This window comes from Mesoplodon mirus, assembly GCF_964341445.2.
Source record: "Mesoplodon mirus genome assembly, chromosome: 4".
NCBI lineage: Eukaryota > Metazoa > Chordata > Mammalia > Artiodactyla > Ziphiidae > Mesoplodon > Mesoplodon mirus.
Window position 1 is genome coordinate 107,267,923 of NC_138979.1, and position 24,960 is coordinate 107,292,882.

General features: G+C 41.2%; 1 protein-coding gene across 1 annotated transcript; it reads right to left on the reverse strand.

Annotated features, from left to right (window-relative positions):
• Window positions 1-986: 986 nt before the first annotated feature.
• TMCO5A (transmembrane and coiled-coil domains 5A) lies at window positions 987-17,266 on the reverse strand (the record flags this gene model as incomplete). The annotated part of the gene is made up of 12 exons (XM_082619954.1): window positions 17,150-17,266; window positions 16,537-16,579; window positions 15,218-15,367; window positions 14,675-14,795; window positions 14,226-14,276; window positions 13,429-13,500; window positions 10,036-10,092; window positions 9,522-9,581; window positions 9,029-9,093; window positions 8,037-8,094; window positions 6,100-6,140; window positions 987-1,185 (listed from the first exon to the last, which is right to left on the reverse strand). Exons 2-12 carry the CDS (start codon window positions 16,569-16,571, stop codon window positions 987-989), a joined length of 909 nt encoding a protein of 302 aa, XP_082476080.1. The 5' UTR covers window positions 16,572-16,579; window positions 17,150-17,266.
• Window positions 17,267-24,960: the final 7,694 nt, after the last annotated feature.

Consider the following 24,960-nt stretch of genomic DNA (forward strand, 5'->3'; position numbering starts at 1 on the left):
TGAGCTACAGCTTTGAGTTTTAATTGCTGAAGTCGGATATTTATATGTATGGCTAAAACTAGTGATTAAGTGAATGTCCGCTTTTGCCAGTCCAGTATCCCTTTCCCCTTCTCTGGGAATTGAGTGTCCCCTTTCCTTTGGGAAACACATTCCATATAGTTTACATGGGGCTGACTCCCTTATCTCTTTCTTGTCCCCTTACCTCCCCTGCCCCTTACAAGAGTTTGGACATATGGTTCATGGATTCATGCTTGACTAATCAGAGTATCCCCATCCCTTTGGCCACATTGATTGTGGGACGGGGTAGACAGTTGACCACAACTAAGTCAGTTTATCTGAAATTTCCTGCTGGAGCTATTAGAAAAGACTCTTTCATTCTGCTAAGGATGCTAATCTGGTAGTATGAGTCTTAGGCTGTTGGCAGCATCTTCCCACTAAAAGGAAAATGCCCATCCAATGAGATGAGAAGAGAGAGATGAAACTCCAATGACATTACATTGAGGCTTCTGGATCCAGCCATGCCTGAAGCCCCAGATTTTTAGTTCCATGAGGCAATACTTTTTTGTGTGCTATAAATTTATAAATTAGCTTAAACTAAGGCAACTTACAACAAAAGAGTTCTAATGTAAGTAATGAACAATCTTCTGCTTGGCAGGGATCCAGTGTCTTAGATTTTTAAGATTCACTAGAAGAATTGATCAGCTCTAATTTTGCTCAGCATTTATGATATTATTCCAAATATAGTCTAGTTTATTTACTATTGGTACTATTTAGCTTATCCATATAGCCACAGAAATCCATTGACAGAGCTCTTTTCTGGGCAAGGTTAATCTTGGAAAGACTATGTGAGGAGGGATGGTAATCAAGTAGGAAAACCTCAAGGAAATAACTGAAGAAAACCTCTTTCCTTCACAAGTTCCACCATCTCTTGGTCTACGGACTCAGATACCACTTGCCTTCTTTTGCTCCAGGATATTTCTTGGAGGTCAGTGGGGTAACATGTCCTCTGTCTCAAGCATGAGAGATGGAAAGAGAAAGCATCTTAGCTTCCACAAGATGTTCCTGCTCAGTATCTTGGGCAGTATATCGACAAAGAGATCTGGATTTATAAAAGTTACGTGGAACAACAAGTAGACCAGCAGTCTGATGAAGAAGAAGTTGGTGAAAAAGAAATATTGAAAAATCCTGGAAAGAGAAAGCCAAGAAACTGTTAACTAGAGGTTAGAAAACCTGGAACAAAATAGTCATAATCTAAATGCATGTCTGACTCCTTGATATTCAAATGTCTCTACTCTTAACAACCCCTTACAAAGGTAGCCTCTTCCCATGTGCTGGCCTGCCAGCTACTCTCTCTCCCATCACCATGTTTAATTTTCTTTCAGCATTTATCGCTATCTGAAATTACCTTGTTTTGTTTTTTATTTTTATTTTGGAAAATTGTTTTCCAAAGTAGTTGCACCAATTTATCCTCCACCAGCAGGGTTTTATGTTTCTGTGGATCCACGTCCTTTCCAACATTTGATGCTATCAGATTTTAAACTTTTGCCAATCAGATGGGTATAAAGTAATACCTCATTATGGTCTTGGCTTGCATTTCCTTGATGAACGATGGTGCTGAACATCTGTTCCTAGGTTTATTCGTCTTATGTGTTTCCTCTTGCCCATTTATCTACTATGTTGTTTGGGCTTTTCTTATTAATTTGTAGGAATTCTTTATATGTTCTTGATATTAATCCTTTTCCATTGTGTGTATTTTGAATATCTGCCCTCTACTTTATAACTTTCACTTGCTCTAAGGTGTTAAAGAACAAAATTTTTTTTTTTTTTTTTTTTTTTTTTTTGCGGTATGCGGGCCTCTCACTGTAGTGGCCTCTCCCATTGTGGAGCACAGGCTCCGGACGCGCAGGCTCAGTGGCCATGGCTCACGGGCCCAGCCGCTCCGCGGCATGTGGGATCTTCCCAGACCGGGGCACAAACCCATGTCCCCTGCATCGGCAGGCGGACTCTCAACCACTGCGCCACCACAGAAGCCCAATTTATTTGTTTTTTAATGTGCGTTTTATTTATTTATTTTTGGCTGCACTGGGTCTTCGTTGCTGTGCCCAGGCTTTTGCTAGTTGCGGCGAGTGTGGGCTACTCTTCGTTGAGGTGCATGGGCTTCTCATTGTGGTGGCTTCTCTCATTGAGGAGCACAGGCTCTAGGCTCACGGGCTTCACTAGTTGTGGCTCGCAGGCTCTAGAGAACAGGCTCAGTAGTTGTGGTGCACAGGCTTAGTTGCTCTGCAGCATGTGGGATCTTCCTGGACCAGGGATCGAACCCGTGTCCCCTGCATTGGCAGGCAGATTCTTAACCACTGTGCCACCAGGGAAGTCCCTAAAGTTATTTTTAATAAAGTCTAATTTATCAACATTTCCTTTAATTAGAATCACTGCTTTTTGTATCTTGTTTGAAAAATCATTCCCTACCCCAAGGCCTAAAAGATACTATTTTGTATTAAGACTTTATGGTAGTTTAAAAATATGTCCACAAATTCTTTGGTATTCCTCCCTTAGATTCTTCTCCACTGGAGTGTGGAATAGACTTAATGAATTGCTTCTAAAGAATAACTTATCATGGAAATGACAGTGTGTGATTTCCTATACTATGTACTAAAAGCACTGCGGCTTTCTCCTTACTCTCAGGAGAAAGCCAGCTGTCAGGTTATAAGGACACACAAGTAGCCTGGTGGAGAGGTCCATCTGATGAAGAACTGAGACCTCCTGCCAGCAACCAGCTGTGTGAGTAAGCTCCTTTGGACATAGATCCTTTAGCCTCAGCCCAGCCTTCTAATGACTGTAATTTCAGCCAACATCTTAACAGCAACCTTGTAACAGACCATGAGCTAGAACCACCCAGCTAAGTAGCTCACAGATTAACATGCACAGAAAGTGTGAGTTGATAAATGTTTGTTGTTTGCAGCCACTAAATTTTGGGGTAATTTGTTACGTGGCAATAGATAACTAATACTGAGTTTTGTAGGTTTTTTTTAAAAATTGGTATTTAAGTCTTTAACACATCTGGGCTTGCTTTTTTGTTATACTGTATAGTAGTAACTCAATCTTATTTCTTTCTCATCTGGATAACCATTTTTTCCCCACCATATTTACTGAACAGTCAATCCTTTCTTTCCCCTCTGACATATAATCACTGTCATATATCAAGGCTCTATATGTGCACTGTTTCTGAGCACATGTTCTTTTCCATTGGTCAATTTTCCTATTCCTGTGATGATACTACACTATCATAATTACGGTAGCTTCCCAGTAAGTCTTGATATCTCAAAGGGCATGTTTCTCATTCCTTGCTCTTCTTTAAAATTGCCCAGGTTATTTTTGACCCATTTACTCTCCCATATACAATATTTTAGTATCATTTTATTCAATTCCATGAAAAATCTTCTGGGGAGTTTGATTGGAATTGAACTGATTCTATTAATTATTTGGAGACCATTGATATGTTTATGATATTAAGGCTTCCTATCGATGATCATGGTATTTCTCTTCTTTCATTTATATTACCTTTAATATTTCCTAATAAATTTCTATAAATTTCCTTATGGTAGTCTTGATTTCTTATTTAGCTGATAAATTATTTTGCCCTTGTGGTTTTAATATGATTTCCACGAGCAAACCTCCACTGTTTCCTTTGCTATATTACCCTTATCTGGTTGTGCTGGGCTGCATTCTGCCTCAGGACAAATTCACGGCCCACCTCCACTCACCAGTCAAAAACAGCCCCTTGGGCTTCCCTGGTGGCGCAGTGGTTGGGAGCCCGCCTGCCGATGCAGGGGACATGGGTTCGTGCCCCGGTCCGGGAAGTTCCCACATGCCGTGGAGCGGCTGGGCCCGTGAGCCATGGCCGCTGGGCCTGCATGTCCAGAACCTGTGCTTCGCAACAGGAGAGGCCACAACAGTGAGAGGCCCACGTACCACAAAAAACACCCCCCAAAAAACAGCCCCTTCCCCTCCAGTTTTCTTAAGTTTTCCTGTAGAGTTAATCTTGGTGACAAGAGCCAGGATCCATTCTAATACAGGATCTTGCTCAAAATTAGAATCAAAAGCCTTTTAAAACCCTCTTCCCACCACTCTCCTTGAAGCTGGATACAGTATTCATGAGAAGGTCTGGGATGACATGCCCAGGGACAATCTTACAAATAACCTAGCTTTCTAATTTCTTATCAGCGCACAGTATACCAGTGCTCCAAGGATGCTGGATCAGAGCAAGAGGAAAGACATTTGTAGTTTGATGTGATGAGCTAGACTTGCTGGGCTTATGTTTCTTTAGGCTACCAACTCTCTTTATGGCAGATAGTTCTTATCCCAGGAACATGGGCAATTCCATGCTGGGCACTGGTGTTGAATTATAGGTGAAGGTGGCCTAGGAGTTATAGGGAAAATTCTGCTAGTTGTTCTGGGAACATGTATTTAAGGATATTGAAATATATAATTCTTCACTTATCTGGTATGAAGGAGTATCCTCTTAAGCAAATTTTCCAGACAGTTGGAGCTGACCTTTAAGCACCAATAATTTTATGTTAACCATTTTGATTGGACTTTTTCTAAATCACATTTCATACCACTTTAAATATATGTTTCTCTATGCCTTCTTAAACATACTATACTGAACATAATTTGACCTTTTCTTAAAAATGCAGGGGCTTCAATACCAATTTTACTTTGCTATCACAATGATTCCCTAAGGACTAATATCCACTCATTTGTTTGAATCTTGAGTTCTTATTTGGTTTAACAAGATTTTTGAGCAATTATTATGTGCTGAATACTGTTAGATGCTGTCTCCTTTTCCCAATCATTTTCTCTCTCTTTTATCTGCTGTAAGGTAGTGGTATACTTGCATTTAGAATTTCTCTCCCTATTTTTATTTTTATTTTTCACATTGGAGGTAATGTGCTGACATTGTGATAAAGTTTGAGGGAGGCACATCTCACACAATAGTGTAAAAACTCAATCTTCATGCTTACGAACCACAGAAGGATCTCCCCATTTCTTTTTTTGTTCTTTAAGCTTTTAAAAAAAATTTATTTTATTGTGGTGAGAACACTTAACATGAGATTTACCTTCCTAACAAATTTTTAAGTGTGCAACACATTATTGTTGACAACAGGTGCAAATTTTTTTTTTTTTCCTGCGGTACGCGGGCCTCTCACTGCTGTGGCCTCTCCCGTTGTGGAGCACAGGCTCCGGACGCGCAGGCTCAGCGGCCATGGCTCACGGGGCCAGCTGCTCCACGGCATGCGGGATCCTCCCAGACCGGGGCACGAACCCGCGTCCCCCGCATCAGCAGGCGGACTCCCAACCACTGCACCACCAGGGAAGCCCAGGTGCAATGTTATACAGCAGATCTCTAGAACTTAATCATCTTGTTTAACCAAAGCTTTATGCCGATGGATTAGTAACTTCCCGTGCCCCCTCCCCCCCACCCCCTGGCAGCCATCATTCCACACTCTGATTCATGAACTTGACTGTTTTAGATACCTCATATAAGTGGAATCATGCAGTATTTGTCTTTCTGTGACTAGCTTATTTCACTTAGCATAATGTCCTCAAGGTGCCTCAGTGTTATCGTATATTGCAGAAGTTCTTCCTTTTTTATAACCCTCCTTCTTTATTCTTTTTATTTTTTTAAATTTCTTTTGTTTTTGTTTTTAATTTTTAATTTTTTATTGGAGTCCCCATTTCTAATCAGCTGATGTTACTGGGAAACCAGACACATTAAACTAATTGAAAGTGTTGAAGGGAAAAGGGGGTAAGTATGAGACTTGTCACATCTCTTCTAGGTGATAGGATTCCTGTTTCTGATTACTGCTAGGCCACTGGCTTCTAATACTGGAAAGCTGAGATTAGTCATCGCCTTTGGACAAGGAAGTCATAACAGTGAACTGAGAAATGTAGTCATTGATAAAACAAATTTGTTGACTGTGTGTGTGCGTGTGTGTGTGTGTGTATACAATGTTCTCCTTGTCTAGACTTTGCTATCTGCTAGTATGGCTAAGTAGAACTCCCAGTTTTCTGGGAAGTTTACTCAAAGGATTTACTTACTTTTTATAGAACCCTGTTTTCTTCTTTTGGAGAGAGTTATCCTGGGAGAAGAAGAAAGGACAGTGATAAATAAACAATTTCTGGAGGCTGTTATCACTGCCAAATAGTACTGAGCCATTAATTAAATGTTATTTTAGGTAAAATTTTACAAATTTTTTCATATACATAAGCAGATGAAATTTTCAAAGCCAAATATATGTACATATATATGTGTGTGTATATGTATCTCTGTGTGTATGTATATGTATGTGTGTGTGTGTGTGTGTGTGTGTGTATATATATATATATATATATATATATATATATATATATATATAACTGCATTACCTTTTTATATATTGATAGGACTAAATGAAGACTTAGAAGGGTAGGGTCATACAGCTTGTAAGTGGCAGGACCAGGCCTGGAACCGAGGTCCTCTCAGTTCACATTTTGGGCTCTCTCAACTATACCCTTACCTTCTACTTAGCCAGTGACCCTTAGAGAAGTTTACAGGCTATAAAAACCACACAAACGTATTCCAAGAGATAAATTTTGAAAGCTATAAAAATGTAAAGATGAGAATATATCCTGGATTTCTGTAACATCCCTCTTCCAAAATATTTTCTCAGTTACTTCATTTTCCTTTAAACTTCCTTGTGAGATAAAAAGGAAGAGGAATTATGATCACACTTTAAAACTGTGGAAATGAGGCTCGCAGAATTGGAATTAGAAAGCAGCTTTCTGGGTTACAAATTTGATTCTATAGCTTGAGTGAGATTAAGTGGCATGCTAGCTGGTCAGCTGCTCAGGCAGCCTCTCTAAAGAGATTGCCCAAACATCATAGGTCATTGAACCATCACATGGACTCTGATACTCTTGATGAAGACAGTCCTGTTGTTTCTCTGATTGGTGGTCAGAAGGAATACTTTAATAAGTCACCGGGAATAGATGGTGGGACACATCAGGTAGCATGCCAAGCTTGGTTCTAGAGAGGTGGACTTCATTTAATTTCAGGAGTTTTGCTTGCTGAGTGGAATACATAAGCTTGGGACCAGAATAACCTGTTCAGGACAGTGGGAACTATAGTCACTGTGGAAATGGTCTAACATATATTCAAACATCTGGAGGACCTCAAGGGTAATAGTCAAATGTTGATATTTGCTTTTAAGGAAGAGATGACTTCTCTTTTCTGAGATTATAAAGACCATATATCTCAACAACATAAAATTTCTGCTGAATGTCCACCTTGGCTCTAAAGGAAATATAAATTACAATTAAAGTCCAGGCGGACTCCCAACCACTGCGCCACCAGGGAAGGCCACAATTAAAGTCCAATAAACTTTATCTATGTACTTGCTTCCACAAGACACCAAGCAGGCCAAGAGGCCCGGTGCTCTACATCCACATCTGTTTCCTTCAGACCTTTGCACATGTGCTGGTGACATCATGATGTTAAAGATGAATAGACAGTGAAGCTGTATCATAAAGAAGCAACTGCTTCCTATGTTTTAACTCATAGGCCAGCTCTGATTAGATGGTGATAGATGCCCTTGGTGTTCTGTGTAGTAAAAGATTCTGGACAATGCTGGGATCATCAGGAAAGAGTGCTGTGATTACGGGAGATAGAGGAGTGGCGTATGTGTCATGTCTTGGCCTTCTATCCACAGAGTGCACCCTCAGTTAATGTTCCTTCTCGCTTCTGTGCTAAACTTTCTTTGGTCTTGGGCTGGTTTCTTTGAGAACACATCATTTGCACAGCTGTAAGAGGGAAGACAACTGTTCCTTAGCATCCTCTTTGTTTGTTTAGGGTTGAAATGCTGTGGAATTATATCTGGTACTGTTCTTGGAAAATTCACATGGGAAGATTGCTAGATGTTTGGTGGCTTATAGTGACTTTGGAAACTCCTTTGAAAGGCGATGACACTGAAGAAGCTGAAGATGGAGTAGGTGCTTACCTTGTTATTTTGGCCATTACACTCTTTGCTTGCTGAGTTCGTGCTTATCATTTTTGGCCTAGGGGGAAAAGAACCAAGATAGAGGTTGGATAAAGTGCACGCAAAGATTCATACTATATGATGGTTGTTTAAAAACAGTCTTATATTCTAATGCTATTGTAGCCAGTTGCTACATGTAGCTATTTAAATTTAAATGAATTAAAATAAAAAATAAGTTCCTCAGTCATACTACCTGTTCTTCAAGTACTCAGTAAATGGCCAAGTGGATACTTAATAGATAGTATAGAAATTTCTGTTGAATAGCCTTGTTCTAGAAACTTAGCTTAGCAGTCAAGCCATACCTAGTACTCAGGAAGGATTTGGGGAGACTTGAAGGTATCCTTTAGGGGCGAGGACCTCCAAGTCCTGTTGTCTTGGACACAAGGCCACAGTGTGTACCTGCCTATTTAAAGGCTTTATGCAGTTTGGGTCTCTTTCTCTTCACCACAAGATTCCAAAATATTTAATATATAGAGATACTTCTTGACTGAATTAAGATTTAACATCTAAAGAGGGTCAAGAAATGGAAGTGAGGTTTTTGGTTTAGTTTCTCATCATTTAAACTCTTTTGACAAACTCAAGGGGTATTTTTTGGGGGAAGGAAGCTTTTATTTATGTTTAATATGAATGTTCTTCTTATTAAGGTGCTTGACCACTAACCCTTTTTAAAGCACACGTTCCTACCCTTAATATAAACCCAAATAATTGGTAACATGATAAAGCTATGAAGGGAGATGTGTTCCTACAGTCTTTGAAGACGGATGGGAGAAGGACCTGCGTTTTAAAGTTGGTGTGGTTCAGTGGGAGTCGACCTGATCACTACAGAGTGGAAAGGTATGTGGTGTTGGGGGCCTCATAATTCCAAACTGGAATTAGAGAGATGTTTGCTCTGACCCAGGCTGAGATGGAGTTACCACTAAAACCAGGATGTTCCTTTGTTTGCCAAAGCTTACACTTCTCTCTCGAGGAACCGAGTCTCTAGTTCTTCTTCCATTTTCTTCAAAGTTTCCTGGTACTTCTTCAAAGAGAAATAAAAGAAAGCACGGTTACTAATTAAAGCCCTGTGCTTTTCCTAATCATAATAAACATGCATTATTACATTGTAACATAAATGTTTGGTATTCCCACTGCCACTTTTTCTCCTTCCTAGCCTCCACCCCACCACTACTGATCTCTCACTATATTTCACCATTGGACAGGTCCCTGGGGGTAGTTGGGAGTATAAACAGGAAAAGTGTTCATTATTAACTTAAGGGCACAGAGGCTGGGAGACCAGGGAAGTAACAGAATGATATTGGTGGTGGAGTGTCAGAGACCCTAAAATCCCTCTGGAATGATACCTTGAAGAGTTAAAATTGTTCCAGACAGTATGCTCTGAAAAACCTGGTTCCATTTCACCCTGTACCTAAACAAATCCTTTGCTGTCTCTTTACTGGGAGGCTGTACCTTTATGCAGAAGGCCTGATCTTCACAGAGCTGGGCCACAAGTGCATAGTCTTCTATTACCTGGGGAGACTAAAATTTATTAGTCTTAAATTTTCTCAGTGAACTGCTGTAACAACAGTAGTATACTTGTTTCCTCCTGTGTACCAGACCCTAAATGTTGTCTTCTAATTGTTCTAAATATGTTTTTTTTGTACATATAAACTAATTTTTTTGAGGGTAAACAAGCTATATTTTATAGTCCCTTGGGGATTATTTGGGGACAGTTGGGAGAAGAATAGATACTAATTTGTGGAAGATACAGATTATGAAACGTATCCTATAAAAAATATTAAATAGAAGGTAACTTAGGAGACTATAGTCATATTCCTTTCCTTCATACCCTCCTGATCCCATAATCATTTGGGATCTAGAACCTTATTATAACTCAATCATATGAGGAATGCATTAGATCGTCTGACCAAGAATCGAGTATCCTTTCCTTTGGGAGGAGTAACATTGAAGTTACTGTGGTTACCTTGGCCAGCTCCTTCTCTTGGTCTGCACAGGAGGCTTCCAGCTGTTGTAACTTAACCTATAGACAGGGAAGGAGGCTGGTAACTCAGCAAGGCAAAAACAGGATTCCATTCTGAAATGCTATAGCAAAGGTTATCTCACAGGTGGTTGAAGTGCATTGGTCACCATTTCAGATATCTTTTTTTTAAAAAATTTTTTGCGGTACACGGGCCTCTCACTGCTGTGGCCCCTCCCGTTGCGGAGCACAGGCTCCGGACGCGCAGGCCCAGCGGCTATGGCTCACAGGCCCAGCCGCTCCGCGGCACGTGAGATCTTCCCGTACCGGGGCACGAACCCACGCCCCCTGCATCGGCAGGCGGACTCTCAAACACTGTGCCACCAGGGAAGCCCTCAGATATCTTTTTGATGGAGGGCAGTCAAACTGTCCTTGCAGCTGCCTGGTGAGCCTGCACTCTTGACCACTGAGTATTCATCAGTGCTTCGTTCGCCCTTAAACTTCAATTCTTAGCTTCCTTCTTCCTTAGCTATTTCTCTTAGAAAAACATCAACCTTGAAAAATTCACTGTCACTTTTGCTTTTATATATTCATGGCTCACTCCTTTCTTTCTCCCTGTATTTCTTCTCTCCTCTCTTCCTTCCTTGAATATTTGATGAAAGCCTATTCTATATCGGCCACTCTACTGGAGTGACAGGGAAAGGGCAAGGGGAGTACTGAGGATGCAGTGGTGAACAGAATTGATAGGTTTTCTGCCTCACAGAGCTGACATTCTAGTTGGGGGACATAACAACTGAGTCAACATGATAATGATAAGTGCTGTGAAGGAAATAAAAGCAGAGTAATGTGCTGAGAGGGAGAGTGAGTGATGGCATAAGAGCTAATATAGGTGGTTGGCGAAGGCCTCTCTGATGATACTTGAGCTGAAATCTGAAAGGTAAATATTAGTCAAATGGAGATCTGGAGGAAATATGTCCCATGCAGAGGTTACAACAAGGGCCAAGACTGTGAACTTTGGTATGTATGAAGAAGTTATGTGGCTGAAGCACAGAGGATACTGGTAAGGTGGGGAAAGGTAGCCACTGATGAGATTACATACATAGGGCCTTAGAGCTGCTAAAAAAATTTGGTTCTTTCTTTCATTCATTTATTTGTTTGTTTGTTTGTTTGTTTATTTATTTTTGGCTGCGTTGGGTCTTTGTTGCTGCGCACGGGGCTTTCTCTAGTTGTGGCGAGCGGGGGCTACTCTTTGTTGTGGTGCACGGGCTTCTCACTGCAGTGGCTTTTCTTGCTGTGGAGCACGGGCTCTAGGCACATGGGCTTCAGTAGCTGTGGCTTGCGGGCTCTAGAGCGCAGGCTCAGTAGTTGTGGCGCATGGGCTTAGTTGCTCCGTGGCATGTGGGATCTTCCCGGACCAGAGCTCGATACTGTGTCCCCTGCGTTGTCAGGCGATTCTTAACCAGTGCGCCACCAGGGAAGTCCCCCAAATTTGGTTCTTTATTCTAATTGTACTAAAAAGCTAGGAGAGAACTTCAAGTGGTAAAGATACAATCTGACCTGTATTTTTAAAGAAGAGACTTTTCAGTATGTGGAAAGTGAGACTGTTTAGGAGTAAGAGTTGAAGCAGGAAGACTTGTTAGGTGGCTACTTCAGCATCCAGGTGAGGGGTATGGTGGCTTGCAAGAGGGTAGTACTATTAGTAGTAGTAGATAGGGAAGAATGGATGCATTTGGGTTATATTCTGTAGGAAGAGCAGATATAACTGTATTTTCCCTTCCTTCCCTTTCAGCTCTGTTGTTCCCACTTTCATCTAGGGATCATTATTTTACATCTGGATGCTTCTAACAGTTCCTTTCCCCTCCAGTCAGTTACAACCAGGGCCAGAAAGAAAAATGTGCTCAAGGCTGTATTTTCAAGACAGTGGCCTGAGTCACAAGGAGTTGAAGCAGGCATCCTATTAAACTACTGAACTAATCACCAGCATGCAAGAGGAACAGAAGCAAAGGAGATGCTGTATATTTCATAGAATTAGAGATATCACCTAAGAATTCTACAAAACAGGTGGGCAAAAGGTAGTGATTCAGAGGGTTAATAATACTCTAGAACTCTTTAGGGCTGGGCTGGTTGCTGCTAGGAAAATAATGGCCATTGTTCTGACAACACCTGGAACTCTCTATCTGTAGTCTGTCAGTTCAGCTCACCTGACATAGCCAGCATTAAAGTGTCCCAACTAGATTCTGGTGGCCTTACTGTCAGGAAAACTTGTTTTGGGCAGGAGAAGGAAGAAAATCAATCTCTGGCTGCTGCAGTTATATGGTAAGGATAGTCATGGGGCTTCATAATCCTTTCTAGTCTTAACTTCACTTTCTTCCTGATGTACACACAGGATCCAGACTTCTTTCTTTCCAGGTAAATTTCCTGGATGTGTATGACTAAGCAAGCTTACTTGGTGGCCTTAAACAACTTCTTCTTCTTTTTTTTTCTGTGGCCATCAACACTGATTTGGCCAAGAGAAGATAGGGGAGTGATTCTCTATTCTTTCATTTTATATTTCTATTTTCAGTTTGTCCATATCTTCATAGGCTTCATATACACAGTATGGGATTAAGTGTGGGCTTAATAAGCTAAAGAAAAATTAAGGCAAGGATAAAGATGTAATTCTACAGAAAGTATCAAGTTAGAATTTTACCTGTTCTCTAAATAAAAAAAAAGTAAGTCTCTAATTCTTCTTGCATTTTGATCGGATGTGTTGTGGTTGTGTCCAGGTTCTTAGCTCTGGAGCACAATTAGAGAAATGCTAAGCACTGTCTGATGCACTTAGCATGCAGAACTCACTAGATACTTGAATGACCAATTTAATGATTTCTTTTCTAGACTGGATTCCATGACAGGATGTGTAAGTTGCCTAGCATGCAGTAGATTTACAGATCCTAGCTCTGCCTCTATGAATTCATACATATGCCTTAGCCAGACTCTTAAATAGTCACTTTAAAATTATGTGACTTCAGGTTTTAGCTCTCCAAAAAAATGAAAGAATACTTTATATACACAGTTTCACTCAATTTTCAAACGGAGGCTGGGAGGGACTGATTAAATTGCCCTTCACATACCACACTAAGTACTGGGGACAGGATTTAAATTAGGGACTTCAACTGCCTCCAGTGTTATATATGCATTTGTGTTCTGCTCTTCCTCATGGAAGAAAGAACAAAATGTATGGCTTCAGAGTAAAATTCCTTACTAAGAGCAGAGGAAATGTCAGTACTCAGTGGCCCAGGCTTATGCCTGACATGGGTAAAACTACAAAGAATTTATCCCAACTTTGACAGTTGTTTTCACTTGAAAGCTTGTTTCCTCTTCATATAGTCCAAACCCATTCAAGATTGCTTTTCCATTTACCCTTGACTCTTCTGCGGTTCCCTTTAGATTGCCTTGTTCACACTTAATTGCCTTTTGAGATTTCCTTGTAAGCTACGGTTTCAAATAAAAAAATACATTGCAAATAAAAAATACATCAAATTAAAAAAAATAAAGAAAGCAAAGACATTCTCTGGTGTGTGTGTGGGCTGGTAATTTGGTCTTGATAAAAGCTGCCAGGAGGTGGTCCTTTGGTGGATACTTGGTGCTCTTGGAAACATCTTTATTCTACCTCTAACTTCTTCTCACTAGTCTTGGCCACCAAAGCTAGAGCCTGCTCAAGGCAGGGGTACTTTTCTGAACCCCTAATCCATGTTGGGTTATTCAGGTATGGGTCAGAAAGTAGGGTATCATAGGAAGCCCGCTGTATTCTGAGCAGGAGTTGAGGTAGAGGGAATGTCTAGACAAGGAAGAGGGAATCCTTAGGAATTAAGTATTTTTAAGTCTCTGTTGAAAGTAAAATTAACTCTCACTACAAAGTTGCCAGCCAATCACTTTAACAGAGTGTCTACTGGAATCCCTTTTCTTGTAATAGAATGAAGGAACCTATGGGATCACTGAATACCCTGAATAACCCACTCACTCCCTCCATCTGATACTTGCAGGGAAGATCCATGGCATTTATTTAGGTCATGAAGCTCAGCCTCAGGAGAGTAGTATCCACCCCAGCACAGGCCTCTCTGACGTGTGGGATCCCCTATGATCACTTTTGCTCCCTTGCCTCTTTGGTGCCTGGGGATGCTGTGGGAACACTGGGGAACACAAGAGCCCCATCCTACCTTTCTTTCAAGTTCTGCTATACTGTGGACCAGAGTCTCATTCTTCCATTCCTGTTGAGAGAAAGAAGCAGAGTGTAAGTGTGCATCTGCATACCATCATCTGTCTTTATTTAGTTGATTGTTCTCCATTTTGCTCCAGTGATGATTTCCTGCAGGAACTCTACCTTATTGCATAACGTCAGGTAAAGAACCTGTGGTTTGATCTCAATACGTACACACCAACTTACCAGGGAGAGAGATGCCCACACGCAGGGCTTCCCAATACTAAATATTACCAAAGAAACCCTACCCTCCACACATCCCTTTCCATGCATGGACACATCCTGCCATGACTTTTGAGTTGACTACTAGTTGTATGTAAAAAGGAGAGACTAGCTTATCTGATAGTTGATGAGAGACAGGATGATGAATAAAACCTATCATATAGCTCTTCCCAGCTTCTTGCTTACCAGTCTGGCTGTTTCTTCTTCTAGCTCCTGCAAGGCTCTTTCCCTTTCCATCGTGGTGCAGTTCCCCTTCTCCTGCTCCTCATCTGCCAGGTCTCTGGTCTGAGTGATCTCATTTTCCAGCCTACATGATGCAAGCACACACTGTGAGGATCTGGCACTTTCAGAACTGATAAAACACAAATATCAGTTTCAAGGGAACCTCAGTGACAATAAACACGAATCTCAAGTTGGAAACCATTCTTTCCTGGATCCTTAGACTCAGAATCACTTTCAAGGCAGGATAAGTAAGATTCCTCTGATTCCCAGGTCAAACACCCCAATGTTCTTTCAACTCAGGTAAGTATCACCCAATTTTTAAAGGAATCTCTTTAAAACTTGCTGTATTTCAGAGTTTGAGCCACAGAGAAATGCCAAAGAATGAAGAAGAAACTTTGCTGTACAAGATTTAGGTCTCTAGAACAAACAGGAAAATTTAGTGTTGTCTCCTCTCTTCCACCCCATCCTCTGGATGGAGAACTTCCCTCATGGAACCCCAACACTCACCTCTGAATCTCATCTTCTTTCTCGTGGATTTTGAGAAGAAGGTCCTGATTTGCTTCATCAATTCTCTGCATATCCCTTTCAAGGTCCATATTCAAACTGTTAATGTTCCTCTTTGACTGGGCCAGTCTTAAGATTTCCACTTTCTCTGACCTGTAGACCCAGTCCCCAAATTGAACAAGGGCCAGTTATCTTAAGATCAGTAATCTTTGGACTAAAGGGGATATCTAGAAGGTATGTAATTCATTAACCTGGCTGTTTCTGGAAGCACATCTGTCCTTTTTCATTCATAGGAAATTATATTTCTTAATCATGCTCTACAATTTATTTCAATAATTCTCAACTTGGTCAGCAAGAGAGGTTTTTCTCAGGCTTTCTCAGCCAAAGTGCTGAATATACTAGTGCACCTCCACTCTGGTTCCAGAAGTCTTGCTTCCTTAAATAGTATCCTGCATTGGTTTCTCAGACAAATTGTTCACAAAATCTGCTCATGCAATACACTTTTTTTTTTTTTTTGCAGTACGCGGACCTCTCACTGTTGTGGCCTCTCCCATTGCGGAGCACAGGCTCTGGACGCGCAGGCTCAGCAGCCATGGCTCACGGGCCCAGCCACTCTGTGGCATGTGGGATCTTCCCGCATCGGGGCACGAACCCGCTGCCCCCACATCGGCAGGCGGACTCAACCGCTGCGCCACCAGGGAAGCTCTGCAATACACTTTTATTGAGTACTTTTATCCAGGTAGCTGGCACATTCCTTATGATTGAGCCCAGCTTTATGCATAACCACAAGAGATTTCCACCAGCAGGTAGGGCTTCAGTCTTTCCCTTCCTCCTCCCATCTCAAAACTTCTCTTACAGTGCCTGCTACAAAGCTTGAGTATCTATCATGAGAGTCACTTCACTGAGCACACAGATATGATCCAGACATTCACTTTCAAGGATTCAAAAATCTTTTTGAAGTAAATTTGAATAAAATAAGGGTAACACTAGAGTAACCTAGAAAGGGTACCTGGCACCTGGAAGCTCTCAATAAACTTTTCTTTTTCTTGTATCATTAATTAGTTTGCTTTTCAAATGATTAACCATAAATAAGTTAGTGAGGCAGACTTTTGAGTAAGGACGAGGGATGATTTTGGAAAAGAAAACTTTATAATAGCTATCACTTCAGGAGGGCATGAAGGACTTGAGGTGGAGTGCAATGGGGGAGGGATAGATAGTAGATGGAGAGAGAGGGAGACTAGAAGATGAAGGAAGACATCAACAGCAGACCTGCTTCACACCTTGGTCCTTGGATGTGGCTTTGTATAATCATGATTACTTACTCATGATCTAGTTGATCTTCCTTGTGTTCTTCCATTGTAGATTCCATAAAATATCAGCAGAGATATATCTAATGAGTTGGGGAAATGGGTCCATTTGTGAAGCAGAGTAACTAGCCAAGAGCCCCCAAATATAGAAACAGAATTAACTGGTTTCTTCCCTCCAACTTCACATTTTGGCCATGACAAAATTCAGCCTTTTGGTTTTCTGCTCATATTCTGATTAAGCCTCAGTAAGGATACAGTGAGGATACAGGGATAATGCTGGAAATTTCAGTATATATCCTGCTAGCAGGTATATTCAGAGATAGTTCACCAACACAAAACCCTTTGGAATTTATACACAGCCATAAGAATCAATAGAGGTTATCAATTGTTCTTAAGTCCCTTTCTACTCTAGGGCCGCTTGCTTTCCTAAAGGGCCCATGGGCATGGGTGTAGGTGTATAACTTCTCTGAAAAGTAATCTCTCTGCTCTCTAGCCTGGCCTCTATAAGAATCTCCAGATATTAAGATCTTAGTATTAAACAGGGCTCAGAAAAACCAAGCAGAATTAAATTTGGCTTGCTCTGCCCCTTTGGTTTCCTCTTTAAATCCATTACTTACATAAACTCCACCTCTCTTCTGATATGTATCGTCTTCCTGATTCTTCTCTAGGCAGTTAGCTTCTGAGGAGTCTAATCTTTCCCCAGTGGAACTGTCCAGTAGAATCTCAGAACCTTCTGAGGTGTCATGACTCTGCTATTGACATGGGGGCAGTATGTCACAGTGAGGTGGGTGGCAACGGTTTCTCATCATCTATGGAGACTTCAGACCCTAGATGGTTGTGTGTGTTTCATGGTCATGTCTTCCCTTTGGCAGCAGTAGTTTAATGGATCTGATTTCTGGGCAGTATGAAGGGGTAGCCCCTGTCTTTTATTTCTCTGGCAGATTGAGCTCCCTTGCTTCAAAGTGTGACTAATATGGAAAGTCTGATTCCTAAGGCCAGCAGTCTAAATCCCATCATGTAGCCAACTAACTACTCATTCATTGGACAAACACTGAAACACTGAAGGAGCTCCTGTGTACTCCAGGCACTGTTCTAAGCATTAGGGAGACAGAGTAAACAAAACAGCCAAGACACCTGCCCTCATGGGGTTTACATTCTAGGGCGTGTGTTGGGGGGAGGGATAGCACAAGCAGCATGGGCCAGCATAACCCTGAAAGGCCAGCAGGCCCAGGAGTGGCAAGAGGAGCCATGAAGACCCAAAGCTCCTCCTTCAACCCTCCTTAAGGGTATGTAGTTTTTCCCTGCACCTGCCAATATCCTGGGAAAAAGGAGAGCTCTGGAGAGGGAGAATCTCCCTAAGACTGAGAAATTACCTGAAAGAGATTTTTAGCTGGGAAAAGTCTATGGTGTCTTGAATTGGCCCCATTAAGTCTTTTCTGCCAACTTAAGGAATCAGAGCTAGAGGGGAAGATAAGATCATTTGCAGAATATAAAGAATATGTTTCTGCATACCCGAGTATGTACATTTTGACCAGATTCTGCACCACTTGTAACTTTATGTGTGTGAATCATGGAAACCTGGGAAGGTTTGGATCTCAACTTAATAAGGACCGCATTGAGTTGATTTGTGGGCCAGAGTGACTTCTTAACATACTGTAGTTTCTAACAAACTATTTGTAAAATTAATGGCCTCTGATGACCCCCATTACCATCTCCCTTCTTCCTGAAAGAAGGCATTTCATTGCTTTATGAAGCTGTACACAGAAGAGTAATTAAGTAACCATTCAGGCCAATGGCCTCTCCCAGGAATTAATGGTAGGGAGAGTTCATTAATCCCAGCTGGTTATAGATTCTCCAGGAAATGCCCTGGACCAAGGTTATTGTAGCTATTAATGGATTAGATAGGGACTTTAACTGGGATAAAAATAAAGCTCTATCTCCTTCCTGGGGAGCTTTTCTCCTTGAGGGGCTACCAAAGGCAAGCCTGTAGGAGCAGCAGAATCCCAAGCTTGGGGCCTGTGTGGGATGAGGACAACAGATTGCTATAGTGAGAACTGCTAAATCAAGGTAAAAACAGGGCCTAGGGGGCAAATTAAGGTCCTCGATATAAGCCTTCCTGCTCTTTAGGAGGTCTGATTAACATCCGGTGCAGTTTTAGGGCAGCTGTTTTCACCTTGTTAACTTTTCCGTGCTGTGCCCTGCCCCACACAGAAGTTGCTGAGGGACATGTCAGATTTTGCTGCACTGCTGTCAGGAACGCAGTGGCCTTTGTGTGGAAGTCTGTTGTGAAAATACGTGCTCTTTTCCAGGCTGGGCACTCAGGCTCTGTGTGCTGTGCCTCACCTTTCTGCTGTAAGGGGCCTGGCCAGGTGTGTGAGCCCTGAATGGAGCTGCCTGGGCCCTGGCCCTTCTGGCTGCCTCAAGGGATGGAGAGCTATATCTTCTGCTCACCTCATTTGTCCTCACTTTTACTTTGGCAAATTCTTCTTTGGATATTTTTATAAATGAGCTTGATCTTGAGGCTTATAGCCAGGCAAGGCTCTATAATCTCATTTTATTTTATTTATTTTTTTGCGTTATGTGGGCCTCTCACTGTTGTGGCCTCTCCCGTTGCGGAGCACAGGCTCCGGACGCGCAGGCTCAGCGGCCATGGCTCACGGGCCCAGCCGCTCCGTGGCACGTGGGATCTTCCCAGACCGGGGCACAAACCCATGTCCCCTGCATCGGCAGGCGGACTCTCAACCACTGCGCCACCAGGGAAGCCCTATAATCTCATTTTAGATCATTATTTTTCGAATACAGAATCAAGTGTGCCATTTTCCTTAAGTCCTTACTTATTTTTAGTGGTTATTTCCGCTAAAGGGGCTAATATTCAAAATATACAAAGAACATACACAACTCAATACTAAAACCCCCCAAACAATCAAATTTAAAAAAATGGGCAGAAGATCTGAATAAACATTTTTCCAAAGAAGGCATACAGATGGTCAACAGGCACATGAAAAGATGTTCAACATCACTAATCATCAGGGAAATGCAAATCAAAACCACAGTGAGATACCACTTCACTCCTGTCAGAATGGCTCTTAACAAAAATACAAGAAATAACAAGTGTCGGTGAGGGTGTGGAGAAAAGAATCCTAGTGCACTGTTGGTGGGAATGTAAATCAGTGCAGCCACTATGGAAAATGGTATGGAGGTTCTTCAGAAACTTAAAAATAGAACTATCATATGATCTAGCAATTCCACTTTTAGGGATTTATCTGAAGAAAACAAAAACACGAATTTAAAAAGATATATATTGTACATCTCTGTGTTCTGTACAATCTTTAGGCTCATAAAGTCTTTTTGAATTCCCTTTCAAGAATAACTTTCTCAAAAGCAGAAACTTGAACTAAACCAAAATGTGAAGGAAAAAAGAAAAAAAGGGAGAATGTATCAGTAAAATTAAATATTTAAAAATTTATTGCATCATTGCTATTGTAACAGCGATAAAGAACTAAAAAATGAAAGTTCATCAAGGATTCACCTCAGCAAAAAACTCTGTTTTTCCAAGTTTTCTTCTATTTTTTGTCTATTAATAAACCATCTTCTATAGTAATCGTAGAATAGCTATGTTGCTGTGTTTTGCCTTTTCACTTAATGTTTTTTATAAACATTTTTTCAGGTTGTTACATGCTCTCTATAATTATCATTTTGATTGCTGCATAAATTCTGCTGAGTTGATAATATGCAAAATTTGCTTCACCATATTCTTCTCACCAAACGATTTCTCTGTTTACGTATCTGTCCCCTCTTGAGGGCCAGGAGAATGCCTGTGTTTTCTAGGGCTGCCATAACGAAGTACTAAACAAGACTGGGTGGCTTAAACAAGAGAAGTTTGTTTTCTCACAGTTCCAGAGGTTGTGTCCTGATCAAGGTGTTGGCAGAGTTGGTTCCTCCTGAGGCCTCTCTCCTTGGCTCGCAGATGGCTGTGTTCTCTCTGTGTCCTCACATGGTCATTCCTCTGTGTGGCTGTGTCCTCATCCCTTCTTCTTATAAGGACACCATTCATATAGGATTAGGGCCCACCCTAATGACCTAACTTTAAATTAATTACCTCTTTAAAGACCCTATCTCTAAACAAAGTCACATCCTCAGGTACTAGGAATTAGGATTTCCACCTATGAGTTTCGGGGGAACACAACTCAACCAATATGAGATACTCAACAATTGTTTTACTGTGACCAAATTTATGAACATTCAGATTGTTTCCCCACCTTCCTCCCAGATGAAAGCAATTCAAAGAACATATTTGTGTAGTTATATTTTTCAAGTATAACCAAAATATAATGTTAAACGTATACACTTATATTTGAATGTCTGTTCATTAGCATATGAGTCAACTGCTTTATATTTTACAGGTAGGAAAACAAGGACAAGAGAGATTAAATGTCTTGCTGGGATTAAAAAGATCTCCCATACCTGTGACCGCATCCCTCAACATTTTCTAGTTCATTCTGCAGTAAGCCTGGGAAAGTGCAATAGGAAGAGGGCATTTCCTCAGCTATAATATGGAACTGGTATTGTGGAGTACTGATTCAGTGTAACCCACATTTTAGTGACATAATTTTTGTTTTCAGTGAGGTCATTTCTTCTGAGGTAACCAATGCTTGGTCTCTATCACTCTTTGTTTTATTTTAAATTTGCTTCTCTAGCTTTAATTAAAAATTTACAATCACAGAGTGATCATTAAATGGAGGATTCCTAAAAAGCGTAACTAGTGCCTGTGCATGCACACTTTCATAAAAAATTTACACTGAAATTTGGTGTAGTTTTATACTCCCTTCTCAATTTTTCTAACTTTGTGTTCTTTCTGTCCTATACTGGAAACACAGTTTTTCAGGTTATACCTGAAAAATATTACAATAACACAAATTTGTTACTGTACAGTTCTGGAGGTCAGAAGTCTTCCATGGCTCTCACTGGATGAAATCAAGGTGTTGGCAGACCTGCATTCCTTTTGGAGGCTCTAGGAACAAATCTGTTTCCTTGCCTTTTCCAGCTTCTAGAAGCCACCTGTATTCCTAGACTTGTGTCCCCTTCCTTCACCTTCACAGCCAGGAGTATAGAATCTTCACATCTCTCTCAGACTCTGACCTTTGCTTCTGTCATCACGGTGCCTTCTCTCACTCTCATCCTCCTTCCCTTCTCTTATAAGGACCCTAATGATTACCTCCGGTCCATCTAAATAACCCAGGATAATCTCCCTATTTCAAGATCCTTAATCATCTGCAAAGACCCCTTGCCATGTAAAGTAACATATTCACTGGGGATTACAACATGGACATATTTTAGGGGTCATTCGTCTACATCACTTATCTTAAGGAAAGGGAGAAGCAGCTCTCCCACCCTTCCCTTAGGAACTTGCATCTCACTAGGCTAGGGAGAGGTAGCAATCCCACCCTCCCCCACTGTGGGTACACACTCACAGCACAGCCCTCTGAAGAAATCTCTCCAATCTTATTTCAACTTTAATTCTAAAAGTAGACAAGGGGTTTAAGAATCATCTGAGGGCCTCCCTGGTGGCGCAGTGGTTGGGAGTCCGCCTGCCGATGCGGGGGATACGGGTTCGTGCCCCGGTCTGGGGGGATCCCATATGCCGCGGAGCGGCTGGGCCCGTGAGCCATGGCCGCTGGGCCTGCGCGTCCGGAGCCTGTGCTCCGCAACGGGAGAGGCCACAGCAGTGAGAGGCCCGCGTACGGAAAAAAAAAAAAAAAAAAGAATCATCTGAGAAGTTCTCCAAATAAACTATTTACACTACAGTCTTTATCTCGAAGTCTGTTTTAAATTCATTTTTTGTCTTACGCTTTCCTGATTTTCCTGTTAAAATATGACAGTAGCAATTAGTATGTCAACTTTGGTGCCTACATAAGGTATTATAATAGCAGTCAAGTAGGGAAACAATAATATATTATTTCATTTTCTATCAGTTAAATGATTCACTTCCCTCTGATGAAGAGTTAATTTTGAAAATTCTAGGACATATTGTTTTCTTTTACTTCCCACTTTGTGTCCTGATACCTAGCAGTTTTCACATTTATATGACTTAGAGTAAAATCTTCAAGTGGCATTTCACAGAAAAGGTTTATTTAAAAAATTTCAGAATGTTATATTGGAATGGATAGCTGTGTGTGATCTGTTTGATTTTTCTGCCCCACTGCCTGACAGCTGCAAGATTCAGCGCTGAGTCAGGCTCCAGGACCACTCCCTCTGATCATGGGACTCTAACTCAGATAGAACCCAGTTAGCCTGCCCTCCTGTTTTCTCTGACTGTGCTCCCAGACTAGCACCTGAGCTCATGCCCCATTGCTGTGACGAGTGTCCTGTTTTGTTCCTCAGTTTCAGGGTCGGAACTCCGTTACAAGCCTACCTGGGGACTCAGTTCTGGCTCATTCTGCAGGTGGAGTATGTTTTTATCAGAACCTCATGCGTAGGTCTCTGACCCTAATTTCTTCCTCAAAGCTGGAGCCCATCCAGGGCTTCCTCATCTCTTCAGGGTAGTGCCTGCCAAAGTCCCCGTGTTTCCTTGGTCTGTCTGTTTACAGGGACATGCCCCTATTACCATTTGTTGGATTTCCTTGGTTTTAAACACCTGCCCTGTCCCCCTCCTTTGTTTATACCAATTGTCTGCAACTCAAACACTTCCGGGGGAGCCATCCTCCTCTTTGCTGCTGAATTGGAATCTTAAAAGCTGCATTTTCCAGAGTTGTATTTCACTCATGTCTCAGCAGTCCCTCCTCATATGGAACATTCTGCCATGGGTAGAATCCTTGTAGTAATCATTTTAATGTATAAACTGAAGTATTTCTTGTGGAAATTAAAAATGAGATTTTAGAAATGGGATATATTTTGAAAATTCTATGTATGAGGTGTAGTCTGGTGATATTTAAACACATAAAATCATTTTGGGGAACTATTTTCCCAAATAACACTGTTGTCAAAGGCTGAGTTATGCAACTGTTCAGGAGAGAGGTTGCTCCCCATTAAAGTTGATCTTTTTCTTCCAATATTCATTGCTTTTTGTTTGGGTCCTTGTAATATTCCGTAGGCCTCTTTCCTGAGAAAATATGAATAAACAAACTAAAGTTGAATGTTTTCTTAAGCCAATTTTAGTTTTGAACAAAACATCTCTGAGAGGTCAAACTCAAGATAATTTCAGAATTCTAAACAGGTTTTATAACCTCTCTTGGCAAGAGATGTGTATTTGCAGAATCCATAAAGCTTTTAAGGTATAGTTGATATTGAAACAATAATGACCCAGGAACAGGATATTTCCCGGAGATTAATGACCAGCTGGGAGGGGTTGATGGCCTGAGGTGTAGTTGAGGGCCATTAACCTCAGACAGTCATTAAAGCCCAGGAAACGTCCTATGTCTAGGTCGTTATTGTTATTATAAATTGAAAATGGAAAAAAGAAACAGGCATACAGATGATCTGAAGGGCGACTCCATTTCCAATGGTTTGAACAGGGAGCGTTCTGGGAGAATTTATTCCCCCATCCATTAGCCAGCCAATCTCCCTGAATCCTCTGTCACATTGCCCTTCAACTGATGGGTCTTTGTGCTGGAAACCCCTGAATTCCCCAGGTACTGAGTAGAGAGAACAGTTCCTCATTGTAGCTACCTTTGCTCAGAGTGACTGGATTAAGCAAATAGTCATGGTGAATGACTTTGCCACTGCTCTTAATTGCATCCCACATTGCCATCTACTTGCTTCCCCTGGGATCAGCTGTTTTCTTCTCTATTTAGCTGCAGTAATTTCCCACAGCTGAATTTTAAGCCCTTGAATATTTTGTTTGTGCTTATTTCGCAGGTCATTGGGGGTGAAAGTGAACGTTATTTGCTTTGCAGTTGTGTTGTCTCTAGTCAAGCTAGATAAGGCACGCCAGCCCAATTCCTTCTTCAATTTCCAAAAAGTACCACGACTCAGAGATATTTTGAATTCCTAAGTAATAAGTAATGCTGAGTTTTGAATGTTATAAGTTTCAACTTTGAATTAGTCCTATAGCAGCAGATTCACTTTCCTATTTTTTTTTTCCAAGCAAAACATTCAAAATGGAGAAGTAATCACTTTAGGTTTCCAATATCACTTCAGGGCTTCATAACAAATAGTTGGATATGAAATATTCAGCTGGTTTATTCTGAAACAGAACTTGCCAGTTTGTTTTGTTCATTGGCTATAGGAAATTTCATGTAAGACAAAGAAAAGCAGAACAGTATGAGCATCATGAGGATACAATTTCCTTTACTCAGTGGTCACAAGGAGGTGTGAGCCATGAACTGGATCAGCTCAGATTCATCACCAGTGACTGTAAAAAACAGAAAAAAACCCAAAACATTTCCCTTGATAACACTGGTCAGAAATATCAGCTTTGTAGAATAGCATATCAATGTATAG